The sequence below is a fragment of the Eschrichtius robustus genome, chromosome 6 (assembly GCF_028021215.1).
Source record: "Eschrichtius robustus isolate mEscRob2 chromosome 6, mEscRob2.pri, whole genome shotgun sequence".
Taxonomy (NCBI): domain Eukaryota; kingdom Metazoa; phylum Chordata; class Mammalia; order Artiodactyla; family Eschrichtiidae; genus Eschrichtius; species Eschrichtius robustus.
In genome coordinates this window covers 138,453,851-138,469,418 of record NC_090829.1, presented here as the reverse complement: position 1 = coordinate 138,469,418, position 15,568 = coordinate 138,453,851, and the positions used below count along the sequence as shown (strand labels likewise).

The 15,568-nt window shown below is 37.1% G+C and overlaps 1 protein-coding gene across 1 annotated transcript in view; it reads right to left on the bottom strand.

Moving 5' to 3' along the window:
* The window catches only part of MORC3 (MORC family CW-type zinc finger 3), a 38,297-nt gene that overhangs the window by 21,883 nt on the left and 846 nt on the right, over nucleotides 1–15,568 (bottom strand). The window contains exons 2-6 of the mRNA XM_068547044.1: nucleotides 7,782–7,854; nucleotides 5,888–6,020; nucleotides 4,753–4,966; nucleotides 4,069–4,217; nucleotides 2,252–2,399 (exon numbers count right to left, since the gene is read on the bottom strand). Coding sequence (XP_068403145.1) covers nucleotides 2,252–2,399; nucleotides 4,069–4,217; nucleotides 4,753–4,966; nucleotides 5,888–6,020; nucleotides 7,782–7,854 — 717 coding nt within the window. The remainder of the gene's footprint in view (nucleotides 1–2,251; nucleotides 2,400–4,068; nucleotides 4,218–4,752; nucleotides 4,967–5,887; nucleotides 6,021–7,781; nucleotides 7,855–15,568) is intronic.

The following is a 15,568-nucleotide window of genomic DNA, read 5'->3' as shown; positions in this document are numbered from 1 at the left end:
GCTCAATATACTGTAGCCAGTAAAAATGACTTACAGAAAACAATCTACTGAACTACATAGATGTTGATATGTTAAGTGAAAAAGTTAAAAAAACAGCACGTATAGTATCATTTCATTTTAAAAAAATGTTTATGTGTACAAAAAGGACTATTTTCTGACTCTCCTGTCAAAACTATATATTGCTATTATAATTTTAAAAGCATCAATCAATTTTATTTGGGCAAAAATAAGCAAAATCTAATATAAACAAAAGGGACTATTATAAGCTTGCAAAGGAAAAAAAATCATAAATAATGCACCAACATTTAAGCAGAGTAGACAAACAGCACTTTTTCCATATGAAGCTGTAAATATCAGCAGTCATCTAAATGTGTTTTCAAGTCTTTTTTTTTTTGGCTGCGCTGAGGCTTGCGGGATCTTAGTTCCCTGACCAGGGATTGAACACGGGCCATGGCAGTGGAAGTGCCTAGTCCTAATCACTGGACCACCAGGGAATTCCCTAAACGTGTTTTCAATTCTTAATACGTGGAAGTTTAGATACCTTAGAATTGTGACCAAACTTTGCATCCTAAAACATGTTAAAATATGATCTCCTGTGCCTTCCTCCAAGCTATCAGAAATCTCTGAGGGAAATGAATTGAACAATTCAAGAAGGATATATGAAAAGTTCAACACAAACTAAAATTTGAACATTTCTCTTATTTTTTTTTCCTGACTCCTGATTTCAAAATTAGTGGTGTTTTGCCCATTTATAAAATTCATTAATGATATTTTAAAACATTTTTTTCATGGTACACTAACATTATACCATCTGCTCTGGCTACCTCTGGATATTCTTGAGTTAAGATTTTCTTAACAACTAGGACATACTTCACTAACACACTGGGGTATATCAAGGAATAGTAATAGCTGCCATTGTAATTGCTAGAATCTCAGAAAAAATTACATAGTATACTTGTAAACGTCAAATGAATCCTTAGCTTGGGGTTATGAAATAATTTTAGCACAAAAAAAGGGAAAAGGGGAATTCCCTGGTGGTCCAGTGGTTAGGACCACTCTCCCTGGTCGGGGAACTAAGATCCCACATGCCGCAGTGCAGCCAAGAAAAACAAAAAGAAGGAGAAAAAAAAGGGAAAAGTTAGTATTATATGTCTTATCATAGTGACTAAGAAACTTAATATTCTTTGTCTTAATTTATTTATTTTGGCTGCGTTGGGTCTTTGTTGCTGCGTGGGCTTTCGCCGGTTGCAGTGAGCGGGGGCTACTCTTTGTCGCGGTGCGCCGGCTTCTCATTGTGGTGGCTTCTCTTGTTGCGGAGCACGGGCTCTAGGCGTGCAGGCTCAGTAGCTGTGGCACACGGGCTCTAGAGCGCAGGCTCAGTAGTTGTGGCGCATGTTCTTAGTTGCTCCACGGCATGTGGGATCTTCCCGGACCAGGGCTCGAACCCGTGTCCCCTGCATTGGCAGGCAGATTCTTAACCACTGCGCCACCAGGGAAGCCCGAAACTTAATATTCTTATTATATCAACACTGTTATATTGAGATATTAATTCCTTCAATCTTAAAAACATTCTCATCTCTAAGGTCAAATCTCAAAGATATTTATCACAAAATTATATTAACGTGCATTATGTATAGGCTATACATAATTTATTGCTTTAGGGTATCAATAATGTGTGTGTGTGTTCTAGAGAATATTTTAAATTTTAAAAGACACACTCTGAATCTGGCGTTTTGATTGAATCAATCAATATGGCCATCACATAAGGATTCATTTGACGTTTACAAGTATACTATGTAATTTTTTCTGAGATTCTAGCAACTACAATGGCAGCTATTACTATTCCTTGATATACCCCAGTGTGTTAGTGAAGTATGTCCTAGTTGTTAAGAAAATCTTAACTCAAGAATATCCAGAGGTAACCAGAGCAGATGGTATAATGTTAGTGTACCATGAAAAAAATGTTTTAAAATATCATTAATGAATTTTGCAAACTGATTCTAGTATTCCCAATTCAAATAATTAACCACACAGTGAAAGAACTTTTACAAGCACTGTTAAGACCTGATGATTTCGCAATTAAAAAACTTTTCTAAGCAAATAAAACAAGCAGTGTGCACAAGACAAATTTAATAAACTGGTTCATGTCTGAGATACTTAGAGATTTCTGGCAGCATTTATAATACAAGTGGTTAACAATTTCCATTATTTGATGATATTCTCATTCCCACAAAGAGAGCTGAATACATACCCTCAGAGAATAGTCACTCTCAGGGGCAATTTGGTCCATCCTTTCTTGCTTCTTGTACCCTTTCTTCCCTGCTATCTCATCTAAATCTTCTGGAATTCTGATGTCATATTTATCCTTATCAAAATCAAACTCTGTTGCACTTTTGTAGCTGCAAAAATAATTTTTTTAAAAGAGCTAAATTTTAACTTCACCATAAGATAAGCAAGCAAATAACTTTTAGTTAGCAAAACAAAACACGAACTTGGGGTGGGAGTTAAGGTCAGAGGAGTTGGAGGGAGGGAGGGAGAAAGGAAATCCAGAAGGTACAGAAAAGAACTGTATTCATTCACACATTGCCATTGGGAATGTCAAATGATAGAGCCACATTCTGATAGTTTCTTAAAAAAATAAACATGCAACTACCATATGATTCAGCAATTACACTGCTGGGCATTTATCCCACAAAATGATGACCACACTCCCACAAAAACCTCTATGCACATATTTTATAGCAGGGGTCTCCAGCCCCCTGGCCTGTTAGGAACCCGGCCGCACAGCAGGAGGTGTAAAGCTTCACCTGCTGCTCCCCCCCCATCACTGCATTACTGCCTGAACCCCACCCCTCAACCCTGTGAAAAAACTGTCTTCCATGAAACCGGACCCTGATGACAAAAAGGTTGGGAACCCCTGTTTTATAGCTCTATTTGTAATAACTGAAACTTGTAAACAACCAGATTGGTAAACACACTGTGGTCCATCCATATAATGCAATTACCACTCAGCAAGTAAGAGGAAGCAAACGGACACACACAAGAACCTGGATGAATCTTCAAAAAATTATGCTGAATGAAAAAAGCGAATCCCAAAAGGTTTCACACGGTATGATTCCAGTTACAGAATATTCTTGAAATGACAGAGTTATAGAAATGGAGAACATGTTAGAGGTTGCCAGGGTTTAAGGAAGGAGTGGGTGTGGATATAAAAGGGATCCTTGAGTTGATGAAATTGTCCTGTACCTTGACTGTATCAATGTCAGTATCAACAGTACTACTGTACTGTAGTGTTCCAAGATGTTATCATTGAGAGAAACTGGGTAAAGGGTACATGAGATTTCTTACAACTACATATGAATCTACAATTATCTCAAATTAAAAGTTAAAGAAAAAATGGTGGTGGGGATGGGAGGGGCAGGGAAGAAAGTAAGAAAAAGAAAATAAAAGAAAAAGGGAATACAGGTGGTCAGAAAAACACAAGAATTAAAGGATTTTAGTATTATCACTATTTGTGCTTTATTCCTATGGTTCAACAGATCTTAGATCTCTCAATATCACACATTTACCCTTAATTTTAAAACTTTATTTGCAAAGGATTTTATCCTCACAAAGATTTAGCAACACAGAAGTCTCACTTATATTATTTTTCTCAACAGATGCTAAATTGTGCTTAGCTTTATGTAATTAACCAAACAGACAAAGATTTCTCTAACTTACTCTAGTTGGGACTTGTTGGCTGGGCTTTTCGTTTCATTTCTTTTTTTTTTTTTTTTTTTTTTTTTGAGGAGAGGGATGGTATAACCAAGAGCGAAAATAGAGTGCTATGGAGACAGAATGGCAGGGCTAGGACATTTATTTTTAGTGATATGAAATTATCTCAAATTGAAGCCAAAGTAGCCTCAATGAAATACCCTTGGAAAAGGTAAATCATTAACTATGACAGAACATGAGGACCTTCCAATATATCTGCACTCTGTGTAACAAAGCATGAATGTAATGAAATTATTCCCGCACATGCAGTTTACTTCCCAAATGGTGAACAACTAGCTGAGGTCTACCGTTTACCTTCTGAGATTCCAAATGATGATCCTCGTCCCCTTCTTACCGATGATAGCTTTAAGTTCTGCCAGTAATTTCTGTTCCGTAGAAAATAGAGAATGTTCCAGAATTGCAGCAAGACTCGCTTTTGATTCTGTTAAATTAATTATCTGTTGTATATCCTAAGTTAAAGACTTAGACCAACGATGTATTTTTCACAATTACGATATGGAAACCAACTCAAACTAACTGAAAAACCATTTCCTAAATTATTTTCTAAATTTTAAAATGATAGTGTGATTTCAAATGAACACCAAGAAGGATAAGTATGCAGAAGTTTATTATTATTCCTACTTTAATTATTTCCAATATTTGAATGTTTACACAGAAAACATTTTCCTAAGGATATCTTGCTTTTCATGGTTTTTGGTGAAAATTTCAAGCTAGATCATAAGCTTATCAGACCACAAAAAGACTAAAATAAAGAAGCTTAACATAAAATGCAATCGCCTTATGCTAAGGATTTCCATGACACAATTCCAACAGAGAACACAAAGGGACAAACATTTAGCCCAGATGTAGAGTAGAGGCAGTGGATAGGAACAAGAGCTAGAATGAACAAGAGCTAAACAAGAATCTGGAGGAGGGCAGAAGGATGGAATGGTTCAGATTATTTCCTCATAGTTTCAACTTCAAAATCAAAAGGATATGGTCTTTGTTGAATGCCACTATTGGGACAACAACATGTTCTGCTTTTATGACTTCCAAGTAGGTCTGAGACAAGAAGCCCACGCTCATGCTTTCTTCATTTTTGGTAAAAACCATTGCATCTTTACCCAAACGCATAGAACCTGACTTGAAGCCATTCCCATACAATCCAACTGGGACGTGACCATTCATGGTGACTTTGTCACTGAAGCCAAAGCTAAAAAGAAAAAAAAATTTAGTAAGTATGTATAATCTTCATTTATTTTAATTCAAAAACTGTAATACCAAGTAAAGTGCCTAAGTTTGAATGTTAGCCTCATCCTTCCTTGCTATATAATCTTGGACAAATTACTTTTAATCTGTATTGATGTGTTTCCCTATCTCTGAAACAAAGGAAACCAAATCCACGTTACAGGGATGTAAAGATTACACATACTAAAACAGGAGCTCATTGCCTGGCACATCCTAGCTAAATGGCTGAATTATAATTTAGGCTCCAGGGACCTTGAGATTTCACCCTATGAAATCTCTTCCTCTAAGTGTGAATGATTCTCTTGTTCTCAGCAAGCCTGTCGTACTGTGATTATTGATCGGGTGAACCTGCCTTTTTTATCAGTGTAAGGAGTATTTGAGAGACAGTAGAAAGGCCTCTGAGGCAAATCCTCCCTCTACCTCATACCTGTACTATGTATCTTAGCTTCTATTTCAGGCACATTTGGCTTCATCCTGACATCCTATTCTGTGACCCTAGAGCCCAAGCCCTTACGACTATGCTACTTCCTCATCCTCTGTGTCACTTTAAAATTACCAGTCCCCATTCCCCAAAGTGGTAAGTTTTATTGGAAACAGTAGCTAAAACTATTTCCACTAAAGCACAAACAACTGATGTCAATGTACTACAACTCTAAAGGAATGGTGGAATTTTAGATAAGTCAGACATGGGGAGCGGGTGATGAGAATGGCAGGGACTGCTTAATAATCTAACAGCAGTAGAAAATGACGGACGACTTAATAGAGCACACTGTGGGTATAGCATTTCATGTTTAAAAAACAAAAACTACAGGCTCTAAGTATGACACATGAAACACCTGAACCAGGTAAAAGCAATGATTTTAAGGAGTGTGACACTTTTACATACCTCAGCATTTTATGTAATTTGTCTGAAGTCATACCATTCCCATTATCAGTAAATGTCAGGCATATATGGTCATTTATCACTGTTTTGTCAATCCATATCTGTTTAGCATTCACATCAGGATCGTAAGCATTATCTGAGAAACGAAAGTTTTGCGAAATTTTGATTTTGCATTTTAAAGAAGAGCAATTAGTTCAGAACAACACTTTAACAAGCAACAGAATATATTTTAAGGAAAATTTAAAAGCTGAAATGTTTCGGAACTCCTAAGATTTGACCATTTGAAATTAAACTGTACTATGCTATATATTGTTCATTGACTATTACAGAATTAACTCTATCTAAAGCCCTCCATTTGTTATATAGAGAGCAGAGACTGGTACCCACTACACTCAAAAGGTGTAAAGCCAGAAGAATCACTGCACTGAAGAGATGATCAAGACAGGAAAGTCTTCTTCTGCCCAAAGAACTAGCCTAGCTATCACAAGGGAAACTGAGAGCTGCGTGTCAACAGCACTGCAAGTTAACATGGAAGGTCCACAACAGTTACTGAATAAATGAGAAAGCAGTATGCTAACCTATACACACAGATGAAGGTTTACTTCTACACAGTTCTTCAAATTGTAGCCCTTTTCAATCTAACAGAAGTTTCTGGTGGCTGGTACATTTTTCTCATCTCTGTACACCTCACCATTTAACACCCTTGCCTAGCATACTTGTTTCTCTCAGAATAGGTAAGTAAGAGGAATATATCAAAGAAAAATGAAAAAATTTTCAACAGTAGTAATAATAAAATCAACTTGTGAAAAAAAAAAAATCAACTTGTGAACTATCTAACATCTATCAGAATATCCCTAACTGACTAAAAATACCTTTGAGGTATATTTTGAAGTCTTCATTATAATATAAATAATGGTTCTCAAACTATCCTTCCATAAGCCTTCAATTAAAATCAAATAATCTTTTTCATCAACTACCTTAGCTTCATAAAAAAACTTAAAAATTCGATACACCACAAAGAACACCATGACTTTCAGCTGCCCTAACCCAAAGCTAATGAAGCACTATGTATGAACAACCCCAGGCTACGTAGCTCCTCCGGGTTGCCATGAAAAAGAATGACCGTGAATAGTTGCAAAGTTATCTCATTTGCACTTCAGAGTCTACATCGGAACAGCACATGTTAGCTGAGAGACTCTGGAAAATCTAACTTCACCAAAGAAAAGAAGGGTTCTCAAATTTTCTTTCTTTTCTTTTCCTTGCACATCCAACATAGGACTCTTTCTTGATAATGAATCTAAAGTATATCTAAGAATTCCCAAGAATTCATGTGCATTAATTTTACCAAGAAATAAAAAACATGACCCATAATGCAAATCTGAACACAACCTTGCCTCTTTTCTCATGTTCGTTAAAACACTTTTAAATATAATCCTATACCTTGATCATTCTATCTATTGGAAAAACCAAGAATTTATTATCACAAATCTAACATAATATAATCCTCCTAGTTACTAACACCAGAAAAATGAATCCACTGTTATATTTTCCGACTATTAAAAAAAAAACCATAATTCTCACTTTTTGGCAATAGACGTATTTCTTTTATAATGGACTAAAAATATTTTCAACATAAATGCTTTAGGAACCTTGCAAATTAAAGTACTTTGATAGTAATATAGGGAAATACTCTGACAATTGTATAGGGAAGGCTGAGCAGTGATTAATTTGACATCAGTTTGAATAGTTGTTATGCTAGGTAACCTTTACCAATGTTACTGTTGAGATACATTTTGGTTTTTTTTAAAAGCACATCTGCATACTATTTTTCAATAAAAAGCTTTTTAGAACTTCAATTGCAAGCAACAGATTATATACGAAACACCAATTTACTTACCTATTAATTCAGCAACCGCACTAAATGGCCAAGTGTGACTCGTAGAATTTGTATGTAAAAACTTCGGGCAAAGCTGAAATAAACCAATGATTCACGTAAATTAATTAAGGTCTTACTTTTGAGAACAGACGCCAAAATAATTTTCTGTCCCAGTATTAAGAGAGACCAAGCAAGAATGACTTAGCTGCTTGTGTCAGGATGTACCTGGAAGACATAACCCGGAAAATGAGATTCCTGGAAGATAAGGCTGTAAATCAACTAAACAGTTTCTCATCAAGTTGTGCTGCAAAACCCTTGCCTCCTTGTGTAGACCAATCCAGAGCCATATCATAAAGCGCCCAATTCCAAAGCTATCCACCCTACCAAGACCTACCTCAAAATTACCATGAGATAAAACTAAGACTTTGTCAAATGGGTGTTTTCTCTTTTAGTGCATTAAGCTTAATAAACTTAGCTTTGCTTATTAATCAACAGGCTTTTCTCATGGTCTCTCCAAGTTCATTATATCAACAGTTGAACTTGCAGCACTGGAGCAGTATACATCTATAAAGCCTTCAAACAAGTCAAATAACAGTTCAAATGCAACAAACCTTCTTGACCTCCAGAGATGTTATGTCTGATTCATGGTAATACAGTATGGAAGGGTATGTTAATCAACCTCATGCTATAGGGAACTCTCTCAATTCCTGAATAGTGCAGATATCAAATGCCTAAAAATGTACAAATGGTTTAAAAAGGTTGAGGCTTGGAAATTTCAATATGCAGAGTATTTCCATGAAATGAGGACTTTTTTGTGTTCATTTTGAACAGATTATCTCATATTTAAGGGGGGAAAAAAGAGGCACTTTGTGTTTCATGTGAAGAGCCCTAGAAATATGATTAGATTATAAATCCAACCAGCTGCATTTACAGTGTTCAGCTGCTGCCACAAGGTGTCAGAAAGAGGTCTACTTTTCCTCTCTCCACCCTCGATTTTAGACAATCCCCAAGCATTTGTTTACTATCAGGTTAAAGTACACGTGAGAAATGGTATTCTGTAGAGCAGTGGTCTTCAAACTGGACCATATGTAATTCAGACCTTCTATGGCATACTTTCTATAGCATACATCCACGTAATAATGGAGTATAAGGAATTCCCCAACTTCCTAAAACAAGAGTTTTTATAAAGAAAATCAATTTCCAGGCCTTCATCTTCTACAAGAAACCTTTTGTCAAATTAGTCTACCTGAGTCCTGTCCCAGGCCCTCCCCTTGCACAATCATCAGTCCTCCATTTATAAAAGAATACATAGTGTACTCCTCACCCATTCTAAATCTTACTATGGGGCATGGCTTTGGGGTGTAAAGTCTCTGGCACCCAAAGGAGAAAACGATTAATCAACACCAGAAACCCTTGGAATAGTTTCTGTCTTTGCTCTCTATTTTATGAATTTGTTAGGTGTGAAGTCTGGAGTTAGAAATTGGGTATTTTGGCCCACGTTGTAATACTTTGATTTTAGATGTACGGCAGACTGTGGGCAGACTGTCAACTTACTTTCAATGACTTCATCCTATATACCAACTCCAGACTGACACGGTACACATTGTTCTTGAGTAAGAGTCCCGGGGGAACAAAGCAAAGAAGGCATCAGTAAGAAAAGATGAATGCTAAACAGTGGCTTTTTGGGTATTTAAACAAAAGCATTATTTTCAACTACTCTTAATTCTCATCTCTAGAACATGTCATCAGCTGGAAAGAAAAACACCCTTCGACAGCCAACACACACACACACACACACACACACACACACACACACACGACATGGACTGTGGAGTATCTTTAACTAGATGTGTGATCCTGGGTAAGCAACTTAACCCTCTGTGCCTCAACTTTTATCATCTGTGAAAATGAGGATGATAATAATATCAGCTTACCAAGACATTAAGAGAATTAAAAAACTTAATATTTGTAAATGCTTAGAAGAACACCTGGGACATAATAAGCATTATAAGTGTATGTTTTTTTAAAAAAGTAAGTATACCTCTAAAGGCACAACCGAGCTCATATCTAAATAAAGAAAATCCTCATGGGCCTCAAGTAAAGAAGGAATTAAAAACTAAAATAAAATTTGAAAATGGGGATTAGAGTGGGGTGCTTAACTGGAATACAAAGGTTTCGATTTTAATGGTGACTCAGGGATAGGAGACATGGCAGAAGAGAAGCACACACTTGAAGTAACTGCCCCCTCTTACCTCCTCAGTAAAAAAGGGGGTGGGGGGGATATGCCCAATGGGAAGCTTTCTGTTTTGGTCTGGACTCTAGGTTAAAAAAAAAAAAAAGTGTAACATGAAATTCTGTAAAGAGGCATGCCTTCACTTGGGTTAAGCATTTCAATTTATATAACCTGCAGAACCACTGTGGAGACACAGCCTCAACCAGACTGCATAGGATTCTCCCAGAGACATTATTTGGGGAATATTTGAGTACACAATCTAAAATAACATTTAAGGAAACAATCCACCAGGAGAAAATATTAGCAGACAAGACACAGTAGTATTAGACATCGCCCCCCAACACTAGGTAAAACAAATATCAGCCTATAAAACAGGAATACCCTGAAATAACTAGACATTTAAAAAGTAATCCTCCCCTCCAAAAAACACACAAAAATGAGACAATGAAGACCACACAGATATTTTAAGGAATCAACAGAGGGACTTCGGACTTCCCTGGTGGCGCAGTGGTTAAGAATCCGCCTGCCAATGCAGGGGACACGGGTTCGAGCCCTGGTCCGGGAAGATCCCACATGCCACGGAGCAACTAAGCCCGTGCTCCACAACAAGAGAAGCCACCGCAATGAGAAGCCCATGCACAGCAACGAAGAGTGGCCCCTGCTCACCACAACCAGAGAAAGCCCGCATGCAGCAACGAAGACCCAACGCAGCCAAAAATAAATAAATAAAAAATATATATATAAAAAAAATCAGTAGAACTTTTAGAGTCAACAAATAGTCACAAATTTTAAAAAATCATTTAAATATAAGATGGAAGCCTGAACACATGGACAGTGTTTACCTCTGCTGCCTCCCAAAGCCACTCTATAACGAAGGGAAAAAAGGGGCATAAACCCAGAAGAACAAAAAGAATCAAAGAAGTGATTACTAATAGCAAACAAAATAGTCAGAAGTTTGCAAACTGGAAAGCACAGACTAGTGACAACTGATTTAATAGCCTGGAAAAAGCTAAATCCGAAGCCTGTAGGAGATGAGAAAGCCAACCAGAAGCAGGTCAGGAACCTTGGCAACCCCAGAAAGTCTTAGAAATTAGACTTTGTACCTTTGAAGTAAAAGATACTAGAAGTTGTATGAAAACAAGATAGGTTGAAAGTCTTTAAAAGAAGAAAGATTCCCCAGCTCCTTCTTTTACCCTCAGCAAACCACGTAAGGCTGGAGGTCTGTCCTCTGGAGAAACTGACGGCGGTGGGCTCACAGACAATCAAAAGCAGGTGGGTTAAAAGCAGGTCAGCAAATAGACCAGAAATAAACCCTCTCGTATATGGTCAAATGATTTTCCACAAGGGTATAAAGACCATTCAATGAGGAAAGGACAGTTTTTTCAACAAATAGTGCTGGGAAAACTGGATATCCATAAAAAGAATGAAGTTGTACCCTTACCCTATACCATAAACAAAAATTAACTCAAAATGGATCAAAGAGCTGAAACCATAAAATTCTTAGAAGAAAACATAGGGGAAACCTTTTATGATGTTGGACTTGGCAATGATTTCTTGAAATCACCAAAATTTAAAACTTCTGTACATCAAAGCAGTGGTCCCCAACCTTTTTGGCACCAGGGACCAGTTTCCTGGAAGACAATTTTTCCACGGACTGGGAACGGGGGGCGATGGAGAAATGGTTCAGGCGGTAATGCAAGCGATGGGAAGCGGCAGATGAAGCTTCACTCGCTTGCCAGCCTCTCACCTCCTGCTGTGCAGCCCAATTCCTAGCAGGCCTTGGACCACTGCATCAAAGGACACAATCTACAGAGTGAAAAGGCAACCTACAGGATGGGGGGAAAAACCTGCAAATCAAGTATCTGATGAAGGGTTAATATGTAGAATTTACAAAGAACTCCTACAACTCAACAAGAAGACTACAAACAGATTAAACAATGCGCAAAGGACTCAGATAGATATTTCTCCAAAGATGCTCAACGTCTCTAATCATTAGGGAAATGAAAATCAAAACTACAAGGAGATACCGCCTCACACTCAAAGGGTTGGGTATTGTTAAAAATCAAAACAAAAAACACAACAACAAAAGCAGAAAGTAAGTGTTGGGGAGGCCGTGGAGGAACTGGAACTCGTGCGCACCCTTCGAGGGAATATAAAATGGTGCAGCCACTGTAGAAAACAATACAGAGGGGCCTCAAAAAATTAAATATACATTTGCCATAGGATCCAGCAATTCTAATTCTGGGTATATACTGAAAAGGACTGAAAGGAGGGTCCTTTTTTTTCCTCCTTAATTGAAGTATAGCTGATTTACAATGTTGTGATAGTTTCAGGTGTACACCCAAGCGATTCCATTATACATACATACATATATACACACACAAAGATATGTGTGTGTGTGTATATATATGTGTGTGTGTGTGTGTGTGTATATATATATATATATATATATATATATATATACACGCATGCATACACACACATACTTTTTCCAGATTCTTTTCCAGTATAGGTTATTACAAGACACTGAATATAGTTCCCTGTGCTATACAGTAGGTCCTTACTGTTTTTTATTTTGTATAAAATTTATCTATTTTGTATATAGTAGTGAAAGCAGGGGCTTCAAGAGACATTTGCACACCCATGTTCACAGTAGCATTAGTCGTAATAGCCAAAAGTGGAAGCAACACAAATGTCCATCGATGAATGAATGAATAAACAAAATGTGGTATATTCATAGAGCAGAATATCATTCAGCCTTAAAAAGGAAGGAAAATTTGATACATGCTACAACATGCATGAACCTTGAGGACATTATACTAAGAGGAACAAGCCAATCACAAAAAGACAAATAATGTATGATTCCACTTATATAATGTTCCTAGAGTAGTCAAATTCACAGAAGGTAAAACGGCCAGGAGCTGGTGGAAGGGGGAACGAAGGGTTATTTTTTAATGGGTACAGAGTTTTAGTTTTGCAATATGAAGAGTTCTGGAGATTGGTTGTACAACAATGTGAATGTACTTAACGTACTGAGTTGCACGCTTAAAAATAGTTAAGATGGTAAATTTTATGTTATGTGTATTTTACCGCAATAGTAAACAAATGAAAGCCTAATCTGCAAACTGAACAATGGGATACTCCTATCTCCTTTTCTCTGCTTCAGAAGAGCTAGCAGCCAGGATTATATAAGCCATGGCAGGAGACTAGATGTAGAATTCCTCTCTGGAAGACGGAATGATTTCTATAATTTCTATCTGGTTCTTTTACAATTGTGCCAGGCCATTCTGGATAGCTTTTTCTAACCCTCACTTGAAAAAAAATTATTTTACAAGTTTTCAAAGTTATTTTAAAGATACTTACTTTATGGTCTAACACTTCCATTCTTAAGGGTCACCAGATACTGACAGAGAGTGCTCCAACAACACTGCTGGCTCCTTCTACCTGATCACCCAACACTGAAGCCCACCAAAGGACTAGCTCTACTCGGGTATGAACATCCATTTTTTTAGTGTCTCACTTGGAGATATAAGTAGAAGGCTGACCATCTCCAGACATTTGAGAATGTGTAAAATTAGAATAAAAAACACACAGTAAAAAGAATGTAAAGAAATGAGAGGCAATGCAGTAAGCAAAAAAAACTTCAAAAATACTATGATTAATATACCCAGAGATAAGAACAAATATTTTGTTGAGAAAGATTTTTAAAAGATATTCAGAGAATAAGACAGTGTTTATAATAATTAAATACATGGTAAGAGAAAGGAAGGAGAAGAAACGGAGGAAATCTCCCAGAAAGAAAAAGCAATGGGAAGGAAAACAGGAGACAAAAGAAAACAGAAAAATAAAGGGAAAACTGGCACCAAATAAATGAGAACATTTTCCATATATTATGGACTTGAGTTTCCAGCCTAAGTACCAGTACAATGCATAGGACTCTACTGAACAATAAAGCATGCCTTTAAAATTCTAAAAAGAAATAATTTCTAATCTAGAATTACAAACCCAGCCAAATTATATGTAAAGAGCAAGGGTAGCAAAAACATATTTCCAAGAAAAGACATAAATTTTCTTCCCATGTACTCTGTTCTCAAGAAGCTACACCTGTGTAGCTACAAGTGGATAGGCTTCACTGCTAACAGTAAAACAAACAAACAAAAAAAAAAAAAACAGCAAATATTTACTGAGTATTTATGGCATGCACAGGACCTTTATAAGACTTTTACAGGTATTGGCTCATTTAAACCAACTTTCCAGTGGGTAAGATTATTATTCCCACTCTTCAGGTCACATATACAGTTATCAGTCAGGATTTGAACCCAGGCATGTGAGCTCCAGAACCAATGCTCTAAATCACAAAATGGTATTAGCATTTGAGAGCTATACCAAAGGAATAAGCAAGCGTTTATTCCAATGAAACTTCATATATGGGAAGTGAAATGTCTATTTCACATAATTTTCAGGTTACGAAATATTATTCTTTTATCTTTTTTCCCCCAACCATTTAAGGATCGTGTGCCATACAAAAACAGGTGGCAGGCTGGATTTGGCCCATAAACTGCAGTTTGCCAACTCCTGTCCTAAAGCAAAAGACCAGTGGAAATACACTCCTGAAGCTGCAGATGGGAGATTTCTGTCAATGAGGTTCCAAACGGCCCATTATTACCCGCAAAAGAAAGATTTAGCACATGGACAGCTGCTACACCCAGAGAGCCAGCTAACAACAATGCCAGTCTCTCAAGACTGTTTGACCCTTATATTTGCTCCCTCTGTCTTCTCAATCTTGAAGAGACAGAGATAGCAACTTGGGAGGAGCTGGGGAATGGGGAAGAGAATCAAAGTGCAGAAATAGCAAGAAAAAACAAACAAACACCCAGTTCACTCCTTTTTCTCACCACAGTTTTCTGGGCCAGAATTTGGCCCAATATGAGGGGAAAGAGCAGGGCTTTAAAATGAATAAGAGCTTTGAAAGTAGTTAAGGTCTGACTTAACTGTACCTGAGGCTAATTGGAAAGCATCAGAATCTGTCCAGATTCACCTAGGTGAATTAGTAAATAATGTTTAAAGCCAGTGGTAAGAGTAAAGTTCCTCTCTGTCTTCCATCTACTAAATACTATCTCATTCAATAAACCAGTTAGGTAACCAAAGAGCCTTTATTCCGAATATGTACACTCATAAATCAATAAAAATACCCCTCAGAAGAAAAAGAAAATAGAAAAATGGGCAAAGGGTATGAAGTTCTTTTTTTCTTTTTTAAATCCCAAACCAAAAAGGGTGAAATGTGACAAACTTTCAACTTCACAGCCAAGTAAATGTAAAGTAAGCACAGATACCATTTCACACTCATCAAGAAAAACGTTAAAGTCTAAAGATACCAGGTGTTGGCAGGAATCTGGCTAAATGAATCCAAGTCAATGGGCAAAATACCATTTTAAAAGCAATGGTATTACCATTCGAATAATGAGACTGCTGCAGCCATTCTTTGGCTAGCACCAACACCCTCCAGAGAAGAGGTACATTTTTGCATAACAACGCCAACTTTTTAAGGAGAATCAGGTAGGGAGGCCACGCCCAC